The following is a 20621-nucleotide window of genomic DNA, read 5'->3' as shown; positions in this document are numbered from 1 at the left end:
AATGGCTGTTGCATGTCTCTTCTTCCCTCTCCCTGCCCATGGAATAAGATCAATATTGTCAGAAATGGCAAGGGGCATTCACAAATCAGTGCTAATTTTAGATTTTGTCAGTGCTTTGAAGTTGTTCAGTGGGCAGTGCTAAATAAAGTACGCCTTGGTCGGTGTCTGTTAGAAGACACATAAAGGTCTGAAGACACAGAAGAGCTCCTCTGGCAGTGGGGTTTCCAACCATGGTTCTCTCACAGGGAGAGGACTGGCCACCCCTGAGGAAAGGCAGTGGAAATGGAGGGGAATGCACATGAAAGCCATGTTCTGCACTCATGCAATAATCCAAAGCTGCTCTCGGTTTTGCCCCTCAGAGTCTGTTTAATAGCCACTGTAGCTCATTGTATCTTCCTTACAAAAAATGGGGTGCAAAAGGAACCCCTCTATCTTTGCTGCAGGCCTTGTACTTTTAAATTAAAGTACTTTGTTTTCTCCTGAAGATTGGAGTGAATCTGTTATATTCTTGAGAGTGGTTTTTTTCTACCTAGAGCCATATTCTGTCCTTTTTTCTGGTCTAGATCTCTCTTAGACAACCATTATCTTTCCCACTGAACAGAAAATTTCTTAGAGAGCAGCCAGGAAAGAATCCTCTCTGCCTCCTGGAGCATGCAGTGCTGGAGCTGCTACTGGAGCTTGTCATACATTACAATATTGTCAGCACTGGCTTTTTGCCCATCAGAGGGCTTTTTGAAGCCAGGCAAAGGCAGAGACACAGAACACTGTCAGAAACCTCCAGCAATTCCCATCCATGCTTGGCAAGAGGCTGCTCCACAAGAACGGAGCTTTACTTCTCTGCTCCATCGAAGCAACTCCAGCTCGTGGCCCTGCTGTTAGTATCAGATTGCTTAGTACTGAAAATCCTGCTTTTCTCTGCTGCTTAGATCTACTGTTCAGCTTCAGTGGGGTTTCTCTGATTAACCAGGCTTTTGTTCCTGCCTTTCAGAGGCACAAGGAAGCCCTGCTCTGCCAACCAGGAGTCAGCATAGCTTTGGTTAGCTGTTGCTTCTTACTCCTGAGAGAGAGCAGCAGGTCTCCTTCAGCCTGCTGGGAAGAAAGCTGCTGAAAGACACCTCCTTCTCGAGGTCCTTCACAGAATGACCCCTTCTGGATCACAGCCCTGGTCTAGCAAGGCACCAGTGAGGAAACTGAAGCCCCAAAACTTCAACAGGATAAGAAATGCGTAACTTCTGAAGAATGCTGGAGCCGATGTGATGTTTCAGAGCCAGACTCTATTCTTAGAAAAGTGGTGAAAGTCCATAATTTAGAAAGAAACTCAAGTGCAGTGCTATCAGTCATATTGGTGGTATTCCTGTGAGTAAATCCTTCAACATAAATTGGCTTCACTTGAAGCTCAGAAACATTCCACCAAAGTAAGGCCCAGCTGAGAGATGCCTGTAGTACTGATCTGAATGGGAGAGTACATATGGCTCTTGCCACATCAGGTGTCCTCCTCGCCCCTTCTCTTTCCCTCAGAACATACCTGTAGTTTACTTTAGTGTTACAGGACAAACAAGAGCCTTCCAAGGGCCTCTGCAGGAGTTAGCCCATGCAAGTGGTGAAATTTAACGTATATCCCCCCAGGCACTTCTGCAGGAGCTGTGCTTCTGCTGTCTGGTGTGCTTTTATACCATTCACAGCCATTCTGGTTTGCATTGAGGTTACCCAATGCCGTGTTTTATCTCAGAATCTCCAGATGTCAACATACTCCTTCTTAGGGTTGTGTCCAGTAAGCAAAGGGCCAATCTCTGTCTGGCTTTGAGCAGGGATGGCCACAGATTAATACTTATGGTTTACAGCTAGAATGAACTTCCTGTGCAGCATTTGAATCAGTCATTTTATTGGGAGAAAACCACAGAACTAGCTGTATTCAAATCCTGTTCATCTGCTGCTTTAGTACTGCTTGAATTTTGAGATTTCCCTCAGAAAACTTCCCATGCGTTTTACAGCCACAAGAGGGTGTAGGGCATAACCCTCTACCCACTTGGGTCATGCAGAATTTTTCCAATAACTTTAACTGGGAGAAGCTGAGACCTAGAAGTTTCCTCTTGCACTCAGTCAGGCCAATGTGAACTTTACTTATGGTGACACCAAAGAGTGAGACACTGGATCTCACATTAATGTGCCTCTGGAGCTGATCTGGTGGTTTTACTCACCCCGTAACACTCGCCTATGAATCCAGGCCCACCAGGGTGAGCTGAAACACAGTGAGTAATTCACACGTGTGAGTTATACTGCTGTTTTACCCTGGGCAGAAGTGATCAGTGACCTGTGCCTCAAAGCCTGGCTCTGAGGTCTGAGTCGTGCCTGTTAACTCCTGAGGCTTCCACTGCCCAGTGATGCCACCAGGAGTCTTGCAAGAGTCAGCAAGCTGTTCTTTCCTCTAATGAAGTTATGTGATTGTTCTGCATGGTGCATTTAAACTGTAAAAGCAGTTTTACACAAGCTGCTACCAAAGCTGCACATCTCATTCTAAAGTTTTACCCTACAGTCTAATGCGGGAAAGAGTCTGAAAAACAGCCAGGAGATAAAAAAGCCAGAAGTTAAAGAAGTTGAGAGGGTATGTAATGAGCATTGACAGTTCAGATAAAAGACAGAACAACCTAGTGAAGATTTCATGTTTTTATTGGTATTAAAAGTTCATTATGAAATCAGCACAAGACATAAAAATAGATCTGTGGTGAATGATACATATTACTGTTATTGCCCGGTCATTTTGTGCACACTCTCACTATTTAAAATCAGAAGATAATGAATACAAGACATTTCACCAGCAAACTGTGAAACCAGTGTTCCTGCAGCAGAGAGAGGCTGTGCTTCCTGTTGACTCTATCCAATGTATAATGCAGTCAGAAATAGTCCTCTATTCACACTTAAAAATAAACTCAGTTTTAGAGTCTGCCCCAGCTGAAAATAACTGGAGAGTGAGAGCTAGAAATAACTCTTCTCTTAGGGACCTATTTCCATGAAAGTCAAAGAGATTTTTGACATGGATTTTGAAAGCAGAAGGACATAGTTATTTGTTGACAGAGAGATGGATAGGCCTAGCAACAGGAGCTAGGGAGGACCTGTGTCAGAGTAGGAGTTTATTATTTTGATCTCGCACATGCTGCTGAATCTCCTTGTTGTAGTAATTGTCTATGTTCATTACAGCAGTGATTGCTGGGAGGAGCTGGGAGGGTGTATCAAAGCCAGATAGGGCGTCTGCAGCTCATTTTTTTCTCCTCCCTGTTTGGGTTGGCCTTGGTTCTAACCCTGCACACCATTCATTGCAAAGTGACTTTCACCTGTGCAGCTTTCTGATCCACATGAGAAAATCAGAACAATACCATGATTACAAAACCCTCATCAGGTCATTTACTGCTCCTACATTGGTGTAAGCTTTTCTTCCTTGCTTCTGTGCTTATCACAGCAGGCATTTGAGGCTGCCTTCAGCCCTTGACTCTTGTTCCTTACCTTGTCATGTCTACTCCAGGGGTGCTGGGAGGGTGCTAACTGGCTCAGCAGAATTGTTGTTCTGCAGTTTTCTGCATGGAAAGGTCTCTGTGTAGTGTGGGTGCAGAAAACGGCGTTGGAGTTCTCTGGGGGGAGTGTTTCCTGTGGATAGGAGGCCAAACGAACCCCACATCAGATATACTGCTTGAATGTGTGTGGGGAAGAAATCACTTAGTGGCATGGCTACTCCTATATTCTCCTGTTATTTATTTGGGAGCTTCTTTTACATCAGGTGAGTAGGAACATGAACCAATCCATGCTGTCCAAGCTTGTAAGCAACACTGCTTTTTTTGCCACAAGTCCTGGTAGGGGGTTGCAGAAGGTGGCAGCTAAAAAAATGTGGAAAAAGCCCATCCCTGGGAAGCTGCCCTGCATCTCCATAGCCTGTGTCCTTGTCTGGCTCTGAAGTGCCCCCTAATGCCCTCTGAACTCCTGCTCTGTTGGGGCTACAGCACATCATGTCACCCCAACCTCACTACCAAGCTGTTGAGCGCTGTGGCTACTCTGGCCTTGTTTCCCCCACACTGAGTAGTTTCAAAGCTGAAGATAAAAATCTCAGCGCTGTTCTCTGCATGAAAATCTCTGGGCTTCAGTCTCAGCCTCACAGCAGGAGAGTGACAAGGGTGGAAAGCTGGCACAGCAGAATGATGATTCAGGCTCTCCCTTTGGTTTTCAGGCTGTTTACTCAAAACAGCCTTTGAGAAAGATGCTAGGCCTCAAGCACATGTCACATTCAACCGGTTTAGCAATATTACGCCTATTTCTGCTCAAACTAGCCGGGGAGGGATAATATAATATGTTAGTGCAAGTTCTCATGGACAACATATGAATATTTAGTACAAAATGTTCTTTCAAGGTGGGGCAAACATTTCTAATTGTGACACAAAAAGAAGGTATTTTGTAACAGTTTTAACAAGTTGCCTGTGAAAAAGCGTTTGTGTGAAATATGTTTAGACAGACTACCTCACATGACACTGAAATATTTCAAGGCTCTTTCTGAGCAGGCAATAACCTAGTTTTGGTTTTTTTAAATCAAATCAGCTTTATCACAGCCAATCCGAAACATAACTAAATAATTTGGTTGTGATTTTTTTTTTTGGTTAGTTGTATTTTTTTTTCTTTTTCCTCTTTGGAAAAATAAAGCTATGCTGAGTGTTTCCACTCCACGTGGGTTTTATCCATTCAAGACTTCTTTCACTGCAGAATCAACTTCCTCATTCAGAGGAAACCACAGAAACATTCAGCTAATAAATTTTAGCATAAGATTTTAAAGGCTGGTTCATTCACTCCTGAAGTCCTGAAGAATTGTAGCTTCCAAGAGGCTCACAGACTACCTGTCCCTACTGAAAAGCATTTTATAAATGTGGCCTAATTTGGAAACAGTCTTTATTTCATGTCTATTAGGGCTTACATCCAAAATGAAGATATGAATAACCCCTAAATTGTGGAGACTGAAAAATTCAGGTATAATTTTTTGCAGGGCAGTCTCCCATTTGAAACATTTGGATTTGACCCAAAGTCCAGCATGGTAAAAACAATTAAGGCCCTGGTTTTCTCTGATTTACACTGCATGTGCGAGTGCTCTGCAGTTGCTTCTCAACATGATCAGCCAGTGTAAGTCAAGCACGAGTGGAGCAGCCCTTGGTTACACAGACATCATCCTTTTTTTGTCTGCTATCACCCAGTAGTGCCAACAGCAAAAGAAAAATGTAAAGGCTTTCAGTCAGGTGATAGATGGATAGATAGACGGATGTGGAAGCCTTCTTTAACTGTGACTTTTATGCCCTTTCTTGAGCTCCTAGCCAAGCCATAACCCATCAGAAGAGGATTCACAGCCATTCTTGCCTTGAAGCCTGGCTCTGAAACCACAACAGGGCAGGATCAGGTGGTGTAGTTATGCAAAGGCAAAACCAGAATCAGGGTCAAAAGAGCATTTTCCCCAGAGAGCAAACTCCTGGAGCAGGAACAAATAGGAGCACCCAGCACAGCAGGTGGGAACAGGAGCAAGGCAGGATCACCAGGCCCTGGCTCCCACCAGAGATGCCCCTGACACTGCACTGAGCTCACCTTGGCATCCCTGGTGAAGGCACTGTGCTGTGCCAGGCCCCCGCGGGACAGCAAATGTGTGGGGGCTGTGAAAATCCAAGGCAGCCAAAATGCTTTTTCTGGGATGCAGTAAAGGCATGGAGGGGGAATCTCTGCTGGCGGGCTGTCAGGGAGATTCCCTTTGCATTTGTGCTACTGTAGGGTCATGGTGCTACTTACACTTCCCACTGGCCCTGCATTGGCAAATCTGGCTTTGGATGTCCAGCTGGAGAAAGCACTAGGCACAGAGGGTGCTAAATTTCTCTCCAAACAGAATTCATTTTATGCCTGCATCAGCTTTGGAACCATATGGAATTTCCAAGCTGGAGAAAAATCCAAAATACCTCATGTAAAAGCACCTTTCCCTCGGATTTTTATTATCATAATTTTTAAGAATATATTTTGTACCGAAACACTGTCAGCATTCTTTATACAATGGAAAATGACACAGTCATTATGTATCATGTAAAAGAGTAAAAACAGAGCAAGACAGGAACATTTCAGTTCAATCTGGAGTACAAATAGAATCTGATGTACAGCTTAAAAGCCCCACACCAGATAAAAAGTTCATCTGGAAAACAATAGGTTCTCTTTCATTTTAGAAGTAAGAAGAAAGGTCAGGGAACGTCAAATGTTAAGGCTAAAAATTAAAATTTTAACTTGCATTTTATAGGTGGCAGCCTGATTCTTAATTCATTTGCAGCAGCAGCAACAACCCCCCCCTGCTTTACAAAGAGATTTGCACTTGCAAGAAATAAGAATCAGGCTTCTATGCTTGGAGGACTCTGATTGACCTCAACAGGCTTTGGACTAGAGCCACAGTTGGAATTTCAGCTTGCAGTCTAAGGCTTCTTAACTGCAGGCCAAATTAGCACAAAATGAGGCTTTGCATTGGCATTCTACCCTTAACTTTGGATATTCCAGTTCTGGTTGCTTTAAACCACACTTTTATTGCAGGTTTAACATAGTTCCGTTTGTGAGATACTTTTTTTTTTTTTTCCCTCTTAAATACTGTGCTACTAAGGATGTTTTTATAGTCTGTGTTTTAGTCCCTATATTATGAGTTTTCAAAATTGCCTAAATGTATGTTTATACCATGATTATAACTACTCAGAAAGACCCACTAAAGTCCACTGTGAGCAGCCAAGGAAAAAAAGTATATTTAGTCCTAAAGAAGTCAAGAAAAGTGGCTGTGTTCATTTATAGTGTAGCGCACTGACTGTGTTTATACAGCTATACCTACTATTTTAAAAGCTACTTGAAAAGTTATTATTCATGTGCAGTAGCTGATTTTCAAGCATTAATAACTTGGCTGTCTAGACAAGTTTTAATTGCCATATCAAAGGCCAAATATGTTCTCAACCAAGTGTAAAGAATCTCCCATCTCCCTTGGAAAGAGGCTGGTTCCCTTTCTGAAGTAAGAGATTGCCAAATTTAACTTTTTCTCAGGTTATGAAAGCACAGTAAAACCCACAAATTTGCTGTTTAAATTTTTAAAATGGATTGACTTCAACTCAAACCTATCCTGTGCAGCAAAGTTAGTAAGCCCTGAAAAACAGATTCTAGTGAATATGCAGAGTTCCCCCCCACCAACTACCATGCCCACGTTTTCCCAGGGCCTAGAGGGCTCCATTAAAATGTAACTAAATGTGTGATAGGAAACATGGTTTTTCAAGAACGATATGTAAAGTTTACCCGAAGAACCTAAAACATTTTGTACATTCAAAATGTTTACACTTTTGCTGTTCTTAAACTTCAGTAAGACTGTTCATTTTTACTAATAATACATACAATGAGTATAAATAAATAAACTACAGATAAGTTTTAAAAATTGCATTAACAATACGTTGTGCAAAAACTCATAACGATCTACATTCTATGCAAATACCCTGACTAAAATACACAGGCTGTGTCCACACACCCTCAGTCAGTTTTTGCACAGTCCTTGGGCCAAACCAGTGGCTGAGGGCAATCAGCAAAATTCCATCAACAAGCTATGGAGGTAATGCTGATTTACACCAGCAGAAGGGCAGGCCCCAAGGTGTGTGCAAAAATGCCATAGAAATCAGTGGGAATTGTGCTTGACTAAGGACTAGACAGTTTGATTGTACCCCATTAAAGTGAGTGGGAGTTTTGCCATTGATTTCCATGGAACCAGGCTCAGGCCCTGGGTAAGGACGTCAGCACGTGGCCCTATGTTGTGCTACACTACTCCACTTCAGTGCAGAAACAATATTTGCAAAAGAAAAACTTGTTTTTGTCGTCACTACTGTTCAGTAACCGGTTTTAGCGCTGCATTTCAGAGATTGCCTTTTCTGTGAGATTTGAAACGAGACTGCAAGTCTTTCTGAATCCATTCCAATTTGATTATCCAGCACAGGTGGGCTATTTTGATCCAAGAAAAACGGCTCAAAGTCTATAAACCAACAGTGCTCTTCGTTAGGATAAAAAAACAGCCCGGTTCATCGGCACAGGAGTGAAGAACTGCATGCGGAAAAGGAACAGGGCAGCCTTCCTACCATAGCTGTGTCCAGAGCTGGCTGTCACTGCTCCCAACGGACGATGGCACCTGAGCTGGTTTGGAATCTGCAGTCCCAACAAGCTCAGCCCAGTTTTGTAAGCTGAAGATCTCCATTTATCTTTATTGTGTCAATTGCTGACAGTGTTTCAATACGGTGGTAAAAATCAAAGAGCTGATGTCCATCCACAAATATTCTAAAACGGGGATGCTCGCAAAGTATCTCAACCTGTAAAAGATAAGATGTTGAAGCATGTTGTTCAGAGTGTAACTGGGAAGTTGTTTCACAGCACACAAAGAGCACTTCAAATAGCACTGGTGCAACTACACATTGTGCTGCTCATGTGCCATGCAAGAGACCAAGGTGAGACCAGTTTGTCCCCTTGACACCAGCTACACTGCGATGGATCTGCTCTTACTGCACAGGGACGTTAATCCAATCTCACGTTGTCCTAGCAGTAAGCACCCTGCAACCCACAGGCTACTGGGAGGTTTTGTGTCTTGGAATAAAGCCAGAAACAGACTCAAACTGCTAATCACAGCAGGAGGAAATTTCACCTCCAACCCAAACCTTGCATTCCTTGCTACAAAGTTGTTGGCTTCAGTGGTTTGGGTGGGTTTTTTTTTTGCTGCTTAAGGAGGCAGTTCCCTCTGCAATGCTTTCCACACTACTTTTAACTTACTGAAAGGGAGTGAACACGGAAAGGGGGTGTAAGTTTGTCCTCCCCTCCCACACATACACAGCTGCTGCAAAAGTAACAACCCTTTACTCCTGTGGCTGCAGACAGTCCTTGTCACTAGACTCCATCCTGGGGCTGCAGTGAAGGAAATGCAGTGCAGGATTGCTGGGAATTCAGCTAGACTGTTCAGAGGGACATAGCTCATTCCGCCCCCTGAGAGACCTACAGAATTGCTCTGGAAAAGCAACAAAGCCTGAAGCTGAACAAGCTTGGACACGTTGGGAGATTCCTGATGTTTCGGGTGGCTTGAGAGGGTGCCCTGTTAAGCTTTGCTGGAACTGCCCCAGCAGGAATCTGGGACATGAGGGCACAGAATGTGCACTTTTACAGGCCCTTGAAGACCTCCAGGTCTAGACACACTAAGGGGAAAATCTTCAGGGAAGCCACATGTAAATCCTGGGTCATTTCCAGAAGCTGGAAGTCCAGAGTGAAGTGCTGCTACCAGGCACTCGACTCTGCTGCTATTACAGTGTATAAAAATGGGAACAAGGCCCGTGACAAACTGACTGTGCCAAAGCCCAAGTGACTTAGAGCACATTGCACTGGGAGAAGTGGCAGCAGGCAGTCCAGGAGAGCTGGAACTCCTGGATCCCTGGTAGTGCACCAGGTACCAGGGAAACGGCTGTGCTGCTATGGAGCTCCTGTGTCACTGCAGCAGTGCCTGCCTGAGGCCTTGTTATGTAAAAGATATGGTTAACACTGCTCACGGTCCGCTTTTCACATCACCCGCGGCCACGCCACAGTGCTAATTGGACTGGATCACAAGTAATTGGCAAGAACACTTAATAGTCTAATTTATTCACTGAGAGGGAGACCATCAAAGGTACAAAGTCAATTTGGAGCCTCAATTCTGTTTGGGCATTTGGGGAAAAAGGAGGAAAAAAAGGCAAAATAACAACTCCCTTTCTAGTCTCCTATGCTAGATGAGCAATATTGCTGTCCTGTAACGTCATCTGTCATTAGTGGGACACACACAAAACTAGCTCTGGATAATTTGTCTGGCCCGTCTGAGGGCCCAGTCACCACCCCGTGCAGAAAGCAGTGGAACCCTCTCAGATGGAGCAGGACCCAGTCTCCAAGCCTTTTCAAGTACATTTCCCACACCACCAAAGGGTGTTGCCAGTTCTGATGGGAGGGTGAGTTTGTAGAAGCAAGTAGAGCGCAACCAATTTGCAGCAAAACCAGTCATAAACACCCTCTTAACACCAAGCATCTGGGGAGATGGTGAGCTTTTGGGGTTGGGGGAGATTATCTTGGGGGCAAGAAGGATTAAGAGAGTTTGGCAGCTGGTCATAGCACTGGCATTTAGCAGAGGGGCCAGTGAGGTTTTGTAAGAGGGACAGGGAGGAGAAGGAGGAGGGGTTTTCTGGGTCAGCTGCATGGAAGAGGCATGCAGTCTTTTTTCCTCAATGTAGTGAGAGGGAAGCAGCCCTCTGCAGCCGCATACTTTGTTATTCCTGATTTGCAAAGACATCTTCACATAACCATAAACACTACAGATGGGAATCTGCTTCTAGGTCAACCCAGTCCATCCACAGCACCGCAGCACTTCCATGTATACCACTTTCAAGTGACTACTGATTTAAATTTCATGGAAGGTTTAATCCCAGAGTTCAGAAAAGAATACCACTATTGCTTAGCTGTTTAATCTGCTAACACGAAGAGCTACGGTCAGCCTTAATGTAACATCCCTGGAGACAAAGGATGAACGTGATCCTTATTAGCTGCACTAAATTACAAACAGTATGTCCATTAAAAAAACCATCAATACATACAGCAGTCCCACTGAATATTAACATTCTCCAGTAATAACTTGTAATGCACTAATAACATAGAGGTACTTCTTAATTTATGGTTATAAAACTAAGCTCAGGAAGTTGCGCTTCATCACACAGTATTACAACCTCTGACTTGTCACAGCGCCCAGGTGAGGTGTTCACAGCCCCTTCTGAACAGCCTGCAGCTGCATGTAGCAGCGGGATCTCCAAACAAATTGATGGATACAAACAAACCAGCAACTGGTGTCTCAACCAGAGCAGTGCGGGCTACACTGTGATTTCATGAAAGGCATGTCAGGTTCTACTGCAACTCGTATCAAATGACACTTTATCAGACATGGTGTAAGCCACTGCCATCCTGGTACTCACCCTAAAAGGCTGGTCCGGTATAAATGGAAAGTAAGGAATAGACGACTGCTCTTCCCCCCATTCTCCAGCTACACAAGAGTTTCTGACAAACTGTCTCTCTGTAAACACAGCTTTCAGTTCTATGGCTACATCTGCAGGAGGATCTTCTGACTCCCCACAAGTCAGACTGATGCCAAAGCTGCAACACAAACAGAACAGATCTCATTCAGCCTGAAAAAAAAAAGCAAGTAAGCTCCAAATGCCACCAGTCTTATTTCTCAGCTTATTAGAGCCATATAGCGGCACAGGCTGGAAGACAGCTCAGAGCTTTTCAGCTCTCTGAAAGCTCAACGGGGACAAGAACATGGTTATGGAATATATATGTGTGTGTGCGTCTGTACATATATGCAGATATATATGCTTGATATGCTCCTTCACTCCCAAGTGAAAACGGAATCCCTTGAAGAAATGCCCCCTCTATGGGTCAAAGGAGAAATCAGCATGCTATATTTAAAATGATAAAAATAATCCTTTCCAGAAAGGAGGGATCCGTGCGGATGTGTGTGTGTGTGTGTGTACGTGCGGGTGGCCGTCCCCCTTCGCCCCCTCCCCGGGCCCGGTGCCCCCGGCACGGACAGCCCTGCCCAGGTGTTACCTCTCGGGGTTGAGGTCCACTATGCCCATAACTAAGATCTTCTTTCCCGGCCTCATTCCTCCTTTGATGTGCCCACAGAAGGGGACGATCTGGAAAGGACAGGGGGAAGGTGGCGAGGGTCAGCTCGGCATCAGCAGCGACCGCCCTTGTGCAGCCGGAGCTGAGCGGGGGCGGGGGAGAGTAAAGGGGTTGACAAAATAAAACACACCACCACCCCCACAAAAAAAAAAAAACCCAACAACCCCACAAAGGTGATTTTTTACCAGGCGAGGGAAGTACACATCAGCCTGCACCGGAGATCCCAGGGAGTTGTTTAAATGCCCGTCCTCTATTTTCTGCAGGTAAAAAGGAGAGCGCTGAGGCAGGGCCGGGCGGAGCCCCCCAGCCCGCCCCGCTCCGCAGGTGCCCTGCCCGGCCCCCCAGCCCGGTCCCGGTGCCCGTCCCGGTGCCCACAGCCGCACTCACCAGCGCGTCCCGCTCGGCCACGGTCCCCGCCATCTTGTGGAAGCGGTGGCGGCGGCGCTGGGGACAGGGCGGAGGGCGGGGGAGAGGGAGGGAGGGAGGGATGGAGGGAGGGGGGTCTGTGGCAGCCCCGGCGGCGGAGGGGTAGCGGCGGAGCCGGAGCGGAGCCGGTGCAGAAGTAGGAAGGCGAGGAGGAGGAGGAGGAAGAGGAGGAGGGGAGGTGGCCGGCTGGCACTGCCTCGCCCGGCGGGGAGCCCAGCCCTTGGCCCGAGGGGGAGCCGGGCAGGGCGGGGCGGGGGCTGCTGCCGCTTCCTCCGCTCCGCAGCCCCGCGGCGGGGCCGTCCCTCGGCGAGCGGCGAGAGCGCGGCTCTGCTGGGCCGGGGGCCGGCCGTGGGCCCGGCCCCTCACCTGGCGCCTGCAGGTGACGGGCGCCTGGGGAGGGGCCACAGCAGCCCCGCAGCCATCGTGTCAGGGATCACCTTTATGTCCGAGCCCGCACGCCTCGGCGAAGAGGATGTGCCGAGCCGGGCGTCCTGAGTGAGTCCCTTCCTTCAGAGGTGGGGACACTGCTCGGCCCCTCCGAAATGAACCTCCACCCCTCTCCTCTCCGTACCCCGTTGCCAGCACCCTCAGGGGGCTGAGGCCCCGGGCAGGGTCGGTGGGCAGAGCTCCGGCCTGAGGGTGAGGGGAGTCTCCCGGCCGAGTGCGGCCGCAGCCCCGCTGGGCCCGCCGTGCCCGCAGCCTCCGGCGAGGTGCGGTAATTGCGTAAGCCGGCCCGTGCCGGGGAGCTGCCATTGACATGCAGTGGCCGTAGTTATGCAACGCGGCGGTGTCTGCGGGTGTCCCGCTCTGCGGGAGCACGGCCACCTCCGGCCGAGGCCACCGGCCTGTACCACAGCAGGGGCGACTCGACCCGCCAAACGTGCTGTCATGGTCCTTTGGATGAGTTCAGGGTCTTGGGTGGGGGGAATTGAGGAAGGTTTTCTTGTCGCTTCTTCACCGCTGGGATTTGATGGCATGAGCATCCCTTTAGGAACGTGACACAGCAACTGGATTTGGCCTGTGCTCTGCAGGACCTCACACGCTGCCTGGGCTTCTTGCTTACACACTGGGCTGGGTTGGTGAATGTCCCTGTCCTTCCCCCTCCGAGGCACTGTGAGGATTAATTACATTGAGTAAAGTGGAGTGGGAGAAGCAAAGTCACTGCAATATTTAGGGTTTCAATATGATGGTGTCCGTTGGGAAACACTTGCAATCAGTAGGTGATGCCATTTAAGAAATCAAGAGGTACTGAGTGTAAGAAGAGATTGTGCAAGTGTTTTGACGCTTGGCTATTTTTTTCAGTAGTGCCCACTAATTTGGGCATGTTTTCCTCTCTGGATGCCCAGCTGGAGATGGCTCATAGAAGCTCATGTTTGGAAGTCAAATACTGAAGTCATGGCTTCTTCAGGGTGTACTAGCACAGCTGGGCACAGAGGCAGTGAGCAGTGAGTAGTGAGCATCCCTGTGACCCAGGGAAAACCATTGGACTGTTTTCTTCTTGCCAAAACACTGTCTCATCACCACAACGGAAAGCATCTTGCTGGTGACTGAATTTGTAAATAGTGCAGTAACATGAACCCATCACACATCAGAAACAGCTGGCTTTACAGTGGTCAGGTGAGCACATTCACAAGTTTACCACAAAGTGGAACTGGCATTAGCTTGATGTATTTCAGCTCTTGTATGCTGCTCACCTCACCACAATGATGATACTAACTGCATTATGTTTTCTTTTTCTGTTGGCCTAAGAGACAACAGAAATCGCCCTAAACTTTTTTTTTTTTTCAATTGGGTTGTATGGTGTTACACATTGTCCAAAGAGCTTTTTTCAGAACTCTTTGTCTCCTCTGCTGTACAGAGAGACACTTTGTTGGATAAAATTAAACTCATTGGACATAAAATCAGGCCAGCCAGTTGTTTGTGCCAAAGCATGGTGTTTTATGAAGGGAGAGGCCATCATTATGTATTTGTTTTGTAGCTGGTTTTAAATGAACTTCTTCATTTCAAAATAATTAAATAACAAGAGTTGTCCATTTGGCTAGCTGCTTTGCCTTGTGCTTGTCTTTTTGGCATGTTTTCCCAAAACTAGCATAAATGCAGAATTTGTTTTGCTGGCCGTGGATTGACTGGAACAACCCGCACTATGAAATTTTGATGGAAAAAGACACTCATGAGTTTTTAAAGCTCTGGTGGCCTCTGCCTGTCTTTGTGCCATGTTATCCTCTTAGCCTGTAACAGGCCAGGGGGACACTGAAATCCTCTGTATACCATGCACAATGTGAGGCAGCCAGACAGGAGCTCTGCCTCTGTGTGCTGCTGTCCTGCCTGTGTGACGGTCACTCCTGTAGTTTCTCTGAAGGAGGTGTTCTCCAGCAGAAGATTCCCTGCACTGCCCAGCAGTCCATGGAGCAGAATTCCATGTCTGGGTAGCACTGTGCCTCTCAGCCATGGAGGGGCTTCATTGGGACCCAGGTTCCCAAAAGGTTCCCCTCTGCAAAGAGCTTCAGGGTAAGTGCTACACCTAAGCTCCTCTACTTGTCCTTCTGAAAAAGGAGAGGTCTGAGCTAAGTCTGTTCCCTCACCCATGTAGTGCTTGTTAAATCATCTGTACAAAATAGCCCCCCTTCAGTATTTTTAACAGCTTTCTTGGCAGGGAAGCCAAGAGTTATCATACTTGAGGGCCTGAGCTTGCAGACCTTGTGGTAGTAGCTAGAGCAAAATGATAAATATTTGTGCACCACTGAAATGGTGCTGATGTACAAGCTACCAAACTTGTCTGGTTGACCATGTGCAAAAAACCTTGTGGATAGGTATTGTCTTCCATTTCTGGGTTTGTACAGCCTTTTGCTCAGTGGGAGGCTGGGACTCTTGAAATGCAGAGAATCATATAAAGATTAAAAAGAAGTGGCATGGCGTGAACACCATTTGGGAGCAGTTAATGACATGCCCAGCCCAGCCACCAAAGCCATTGCTGAGAACTGGCAAACCCAGAACTTCATCTTAATCCCAGCACCTTGTATCTTGCAGCCACTCCCTTTGATGATTTAAAAAGGTGTATCTAATTCTTAGCTGGCCTTCACTGGTAAGGAATGCAGCACGATTGCAAATTTGGTGTGGTATAATTACCCTGCCTTTCTTGCCCCATTACCACTGACATTACCCTCCTCATGCCTGGGTTTATAGGCTGACTTGTAGAACCTCTCTGGTTTGTTTTGCTTTTTTAATGACAATGTTGAGGGGATGGGAGGTGTTTGCTGGTTTCATGGAAGCTTCCTTTGGTTTCTGGGTGGCAAGGCACCCCACTCCTGCTTTTTGTAAGACTCGGAAAAAGCTGAGTAATACAATAAAGGAGAATGTCTGGGAATAAATGTGATTCAGTGGTTGGAGCCAAGTGTTTAATAGTTCAGAAGAACTATTTCAGAATTACACCTGAATGGCAGTGCTAATAAACAATTACTTAGGTTGTATGGTGGGGTTTTTTTTACCTTTGTGGCTTTGCCACTGCAAATCCTCAGAGAGTTTTTTTTCAAGTATAAATTTACCCTGGGTGGGGTGTCCAGAGCAGGACTTGGTAGAGGACGGTACTGACAATTACAGGGGTTTGGAAGGGGCAGGGGACTGGAGAGCAGAGCAGGAGGTGTTGTGCATGCCCTCTTGCTGTGTGGCTTCAAAGTGTTCCGAGGACAGGTTCCTCTGGCACTGTGCAGTGAGGCAGAACGAGCGAGGGGTGCTGTGTTCTGGTGGAGATGTCCCTGAGCCTGCCCTCCCACGCTCACCCGTGGGAAAGACAAGTGACAGTTATCAGTACGGACAGCGTGGAGGGAGTGTTTAGCAGCCTGTGTGCTTTCACAGGCTTGTGCTGTCAAATCCCTGTGGACAGAGGAGGAAACCCAGGGCCAGGAGCAGCACCCCTTTCTTGACATTTATTTCATGTGGCTTCACTGCTTCTTGTAGCCCCCTGAATTATTGAGGTTTTGCCCTTAGGGTTTGAGCTCTGGCTGTGCGTGAGCCCCTTGGAGAAGTTGGTTGTCTGGGACTCCCAGTAATACATTGTGTAAACTGGTGCTTATGAAGATGGTCCTGCTGGCTGAGTCACTTGGTCGCACACAGAACTGCTGCACATCTGGTGCAGAACATGTGCGTATCAGAAATATCTGTCTTGAGGACTGTTTACTGAAGTTTGCCGCAGGATCTGAGGGCATGTACATAAATGCATGTCAGACACAGCGGAAGTCACCTCAAGCTTACTACTTGCCTCTCCTTATAGCAAACAGGGCACCAAACTGCACCCACAGCTCCCTCTGTCCCCTGGAGCAGCTGTGGGTGCTGGGTGGGAGGAAAGAGCTGGCTGGGGAAGAAGAAGAGCAGGGAGGTCGCCACGAAGACATGACATTCATTCCCTGCCTCTTTCCCACTGGCTCCTGCATTGCCAGTTTCGGGTGAGTTGTGGTTCGCACATCCAAGAGGCAGGCAGGAGAGGTTCCCAGCTGTGCTCATGCCACACAGAGGGCAGAGAGAACCAGAGCTTGGGCAGCACCTCTGTTCTGCCACCGTGCCCTTCCTCATGAGTGCAAAGACCCTTCTCTGCTCTCCTTCTGGGGGCAGCAAGGCCTGAGGCTGTTTCTGCTCTCTTTCTGCAGGGGAAGGAGCTGTGGGTGGACACACTGCTGGGGTAAGCTGGGGGATGCTCCAGGCACAGCTGGGTAGGGGAACCCAGCTCCCCAGATGGGGAGAGGTCTCCCTGTGGCTGCAGCAGGACTTGGGCAGAGCTGCCTGGCAAGAGAGAAGAGATGGCTTGGTGGTCAGCTCACTCCACGTCCATTCCTGCTGCACAGGACAGCACAAGAAACTGAGAGCCTGGGTGACCCACCTGGAGTTGAGCTGCCTCTGTGTCATTGAGAGTCTTTCTGCTCTGGGCTCAGTCACTGAGTGCTGGTGCTCCTGCTGAGCAGTAGAGGCATCACTGCACACCTTCTCCTACTCCTTTTTTTCCCAGTGGAGTCCAGCCAGTGCTGGGAATCTGGAGAAACTGGTGGCCAGCAGAGATGACAGTGGGAGACTTACAGCTGCCTCTGGCTGTGCTGTGGTGCAGGGATGTGCAGACAGTGGAGTGAACTTGTGTGGGAGGGAGGGAAGGGGAGTCCCACAGTGCCAGTCAGGAAGATGGAGAGGTCTGGGGAGCCACCAGCAGCACTGCTATGTGCTCACTGGCACTACTGGGAGAAAATCTGTCATGCAGGACAGGGAGCCTGGGAGCACAGAGTCCCAACTCTTCCACTTTCAGTCTGCTGGTGCCAGGTGACAACTCACCAGTGGTGCTTTGTGCTAAGGGGCTGCTCTCCCAAAGGGAACAAAATCCTGCCTCCTTCTGCCTTTCTGGTTTTCTCAGAGCTCTGTGACTGTTGCTGCAGGTGCTGATTCATGTTCATCAGCTGAAGCACTGTGACTCCTGCCCTCCCCACAGTCCATCTCCACAGTAAAATGCTCTTTTCTCTGTTCTGACTGTGTTAACACAGGATTTTCTGGAGTGGAGAGCTGTTGTTTGGGGATGAATCTTGAGAGAGGATTGAGTTTGGGATCATTCCTTGTCCCAGCATCCTTCCTACCAGGCAGCCGGTCTGAGTTGAGGTGCTTTAGGAGACAAACCAAAGCAGAGTATCCCACCCAAGTGTGGAGGGTAAGGGACCTGTGGAGCTCTTCTGGGCCAATACCTGCCCCAGGAGAATTCCCTAGAGCAGGCTGGCCAGAACCAAGTCCTAGTGAGTTTAGGGGATCTCCTCAGAGCAGGGCTACTTGGTCAGAGTGAGGGCAGGACACAGGCAGGGCATGGTGTCTGGAAGGCTGTTATGGTTTAGAGAACTGGGTGTTTGAAACCGAGTGAATTAAGTGGTGAATGAGTGAAATGGCATGTTAGATTTCTATGTACAAATGGAACTGAGCCTTTATTTGCCAGAGTTTTCTGTTTGCTTTCCTAATGAGTTCGTAAAATAGAGCTGAATTTATGAAGTACCTTGCACTGCAAAGATGAGGTATCCAAACATACCATGACACAGCTCAGTCCAGAAGAGGCTTCCCATAGCTTTTCACTGTCTTCAGGATAGGGTGGGGGCTGTTCACTATTTTGAAAAGCTCTACAGGGAATAATCTTCACCTGTAATTTAAAGAAACCTGCCTTAATATTCTTGCTTTTAAAGTACTTTCAGCAAATGAAATGTGGAACATGGAAATCTCATATTTACCTTTTAATTGGTGGCCCCAGCAGCTCAAGATATATGCAGAGCAAATTCTGCACTTAGTCATATGTGGGCAGTGCAGTCCCTACTGTATTTCCTGGACACCACTGGTTTGCCCAAAGTGGTTTGCTGGTTTTGGTGCATTAGGAGCAAAGCCAGAATCTGACTGAACATCTGCAGGTACAGTGTGAGACTCACAACTTCTCTTTATCATCCAACAGTGCCTTCAGAACACCCTATTCCACCAGCACATCTGCCCAGGCTGGGAACAAGGCCATTCCTGTGAGGAAAAGGACAGATGGAAACTGCACTGAGTGGCTGATCCAGCCAGGTTTCCCAGCCTGTGCACGTGGGTTTTGGGTGCTGCATTCCCATCCAGCACTTGTTGCAGTCTGAACTCCTCCTCCTGTCCGGGTCATGCGAGGTACCCTCCATGAGCAGCACTTTGCTCTTACAGGCATCCTGCTGTGCATTGCAGCAGTTCAGAGCTAAATTATTTATCTAGGAAGAATGTTTTCTACATGACTTAGAAAATGGAAGAGGAATATTGCAACAGCAAACTGCTGGGTGGACAAATACATTCTGCCTCTCAGTTTCTGAGCATTGCACTTTGCCACTTTTGTTTCAAAATTGCTTTCTCTCCCATAATTATACTCAAAAGAGAAAGCTGATCCAAAAATGTTTCCCTTTTTTTTTAAATATATATATTTTAGGGTGGTTCATTGATTTCCATTTTTAATAATAAAAGTTAATAAACAAAAGAAAAAAGCCCCGCAGCGATATATCGCCTAGCATTTAAAATAGAGAAAATGCTCATATGTGCCACAGCACACTTCATCTGTGGACATCAAAGTGTCTCATAGAGGTCGTAATCCTCATTTCAAAGATGAGGAAACAGAGGTGCCGAGAGAGAAAGTGGCTTAGCAGGTCAGTGACAAAGCAGGGCAGGAGTCCCCTGAGCCTGTACTGCAGGCAGAGGTGAGGGAGCAGAGGAGAACAAACCTGTCCTCGCCTAATCAGGACAGCTGAGTGCCAAGTGCAGTGAAGGCACAGTGACACTGCAGGGAAAGCACCCAATCATGCCACAAGCCATAGAGCCAGCAAAGCCTGGTTTCTTCCAGCTTTGTGTCTGGTCCAGCAGTCCAGGGTTGTCTGCTGTTGGCCTTTGATGTCACAATAATGGGGTTCCACTTGTCTTTCTTTCACCAAGGGCACTGGAGGAGTCTGGCTTCTCAGCTTTATTGCCTGTTTTCCCGAAACTTTGGGGTACTTGAGAATTTTTGGGCCTTCCTGTTGTCTGAGATCACTGAGGCAGTGGAGCCACAAAGAACACATCCTTGCATGTACACACAGGCATGTTTGTCTTGGTGTTGCAATTGGGGGTTGCCTTATCCTATGGAACTACTCAATCAGTCAGCACTTAAACGCTGCATATCTGTGGCTTTGAACATTTTCTATTCTATAACAGAGTTCTGGAAGTGGATAAAGGGTGGCACAGGAAGGATGTTCACAACTTTGGTTCAGTAAGCACTTAGGGGAAAATGTTTCCCAAGGGGAGACAAAATTGGATTTCCAGCTCTGTAGCTTCTACTTCTTTCAGCCCTGGGAGGCTCACAACACAGTAAGACTCATTCACGTTATTCATTTGATGAATAACTTGAGTGAGAAGTCTTCTTCATGCCTGCAGCCATGCCCCCTTGGGTCATGGTCCTCTTACATCTTGTTACCCAGAGAAGTTCAATGGGAATTTTGATGGGAAGATCTAATGTAAGCTGTAACAGAGGCTGTGAGCTGTCCTGATTTGTAAACTCTGGAAATACTCTGGGAGGGCTGTTCAGCTTCCTTGATGGTAAATTGAAACCTGCTGTTAAGAGGTTGGTTTTCTTAACTTTAACAGACCTGTTAAAGGTAGGCCATGGATGCCACAGGTCTGCTGGTCAAAAACTGAAGACACTTGCTCCAAAGAACCCCCCTGGTATTTTAGGAGTGCTTCTAATGGCTCAGAAGAGAGCATCGTGCTCTCTGAGGACTAGATGACAGCTGCTGGATGAGTGGTATGAGTTTCATGGTGTGATATGGCCATAAGTTAATTAAAGGTCTTGGAGTGTTCTCCATAAAGGGATTTGCCTCTGGAACACAGACACAATTTGGGAGATTGTCCCACTCTACTCATATTGTAGGAAGCAGCAAAATCAATGGGAGTTTACAAGTGAAAGTAAGTTG

At 47.2% G+C, this 20621-nt stretch overlaps 2 protein-coding genes and 1 long non-coding RNA gene across 11 annotated transcripts in view; 1 reads left to right on the top strand and 2 right to left on the bottom strand.

Annotated features, from left to right (window-relative positions):
* Positions 1-5972: 5972 nt before the first annotated feature.
* On the bottom strand, positions 5973-12354 carry LGALSL (galectin like). The gene is made up of 5 exons (XM_086879224.1): positions 12127-12354; positions 11925-11996; positions 11662-11750; positions 11028-11205; positions 5973-8369 (listed from the first exon to the last, which is right to left on the bottom strand). Exons 1-5 carry the CDS (start codon positions 12157-12159, stop codon positions 8226-8228), a joined length of 516 nt encoding a protein of 171 aa, XP_086735350.1. The 5' UTR covers positions 12160-12354; the 3' UTR covers positions 5973-8225.
* A 49-nt stretch (positions 12355-12403) lies between these two features.
* Positions 12404-20621, top strand: part of LOC111926533 (uncharacterized) — a 34579-nt gene continuing 26361 nt past the window's right edge. For 4 of the 9 annotated variants that reach the window (XM_086879211.1, XM_086879205.1, XM_086879201.1 and 1 more), the window contains exon 1: positions 12447-12680. The gene's annotated coding sequence lies outside the window, so the exon portion shown is untranslated. Of the gene's footprint in view, positions 12681-20621 lie in introns of all 9 variants that reach the window. The other 5 variants (XM_086879220.1, XM_086879213.1, XM_086879208.1 and 2 more) reach the window with 3 other exon arrangements.
* Positions 15641-19511, bottom strand: LOC111926535 (uncharacterized). The gene is made up of 3 exons (XR_002863044.2): positions 19401-19511; positions 18405-18678; positions 15641-18316 (listed from the first exon to the last, which is right to left on the bottom strand). It is a non-coding gene; the product is annotated as an uncharacterized LOC111926535 (long non-coding RNA).

Source organism: Cyanistes caeruleus, chromosome 2 (assembly GCF_971803275.1).
Source record: "Cyanistes caeruleus chromosome 2, bCyaCae1.hap1.1, whole genome shotgun sequence".
In the NCBI taxonomy this organism is placed as follows: Eukaryota; Metazoa; Chordata; class Aves; order Passeriformes; family Paridae; genus Cyanistes; species Cyanistes caeruleus.
The sequence above is the reverse complement of the archived record's forward strand: the minus strand, read 5'-3'. Positions and strand labels throughout refer to the sequence as shown.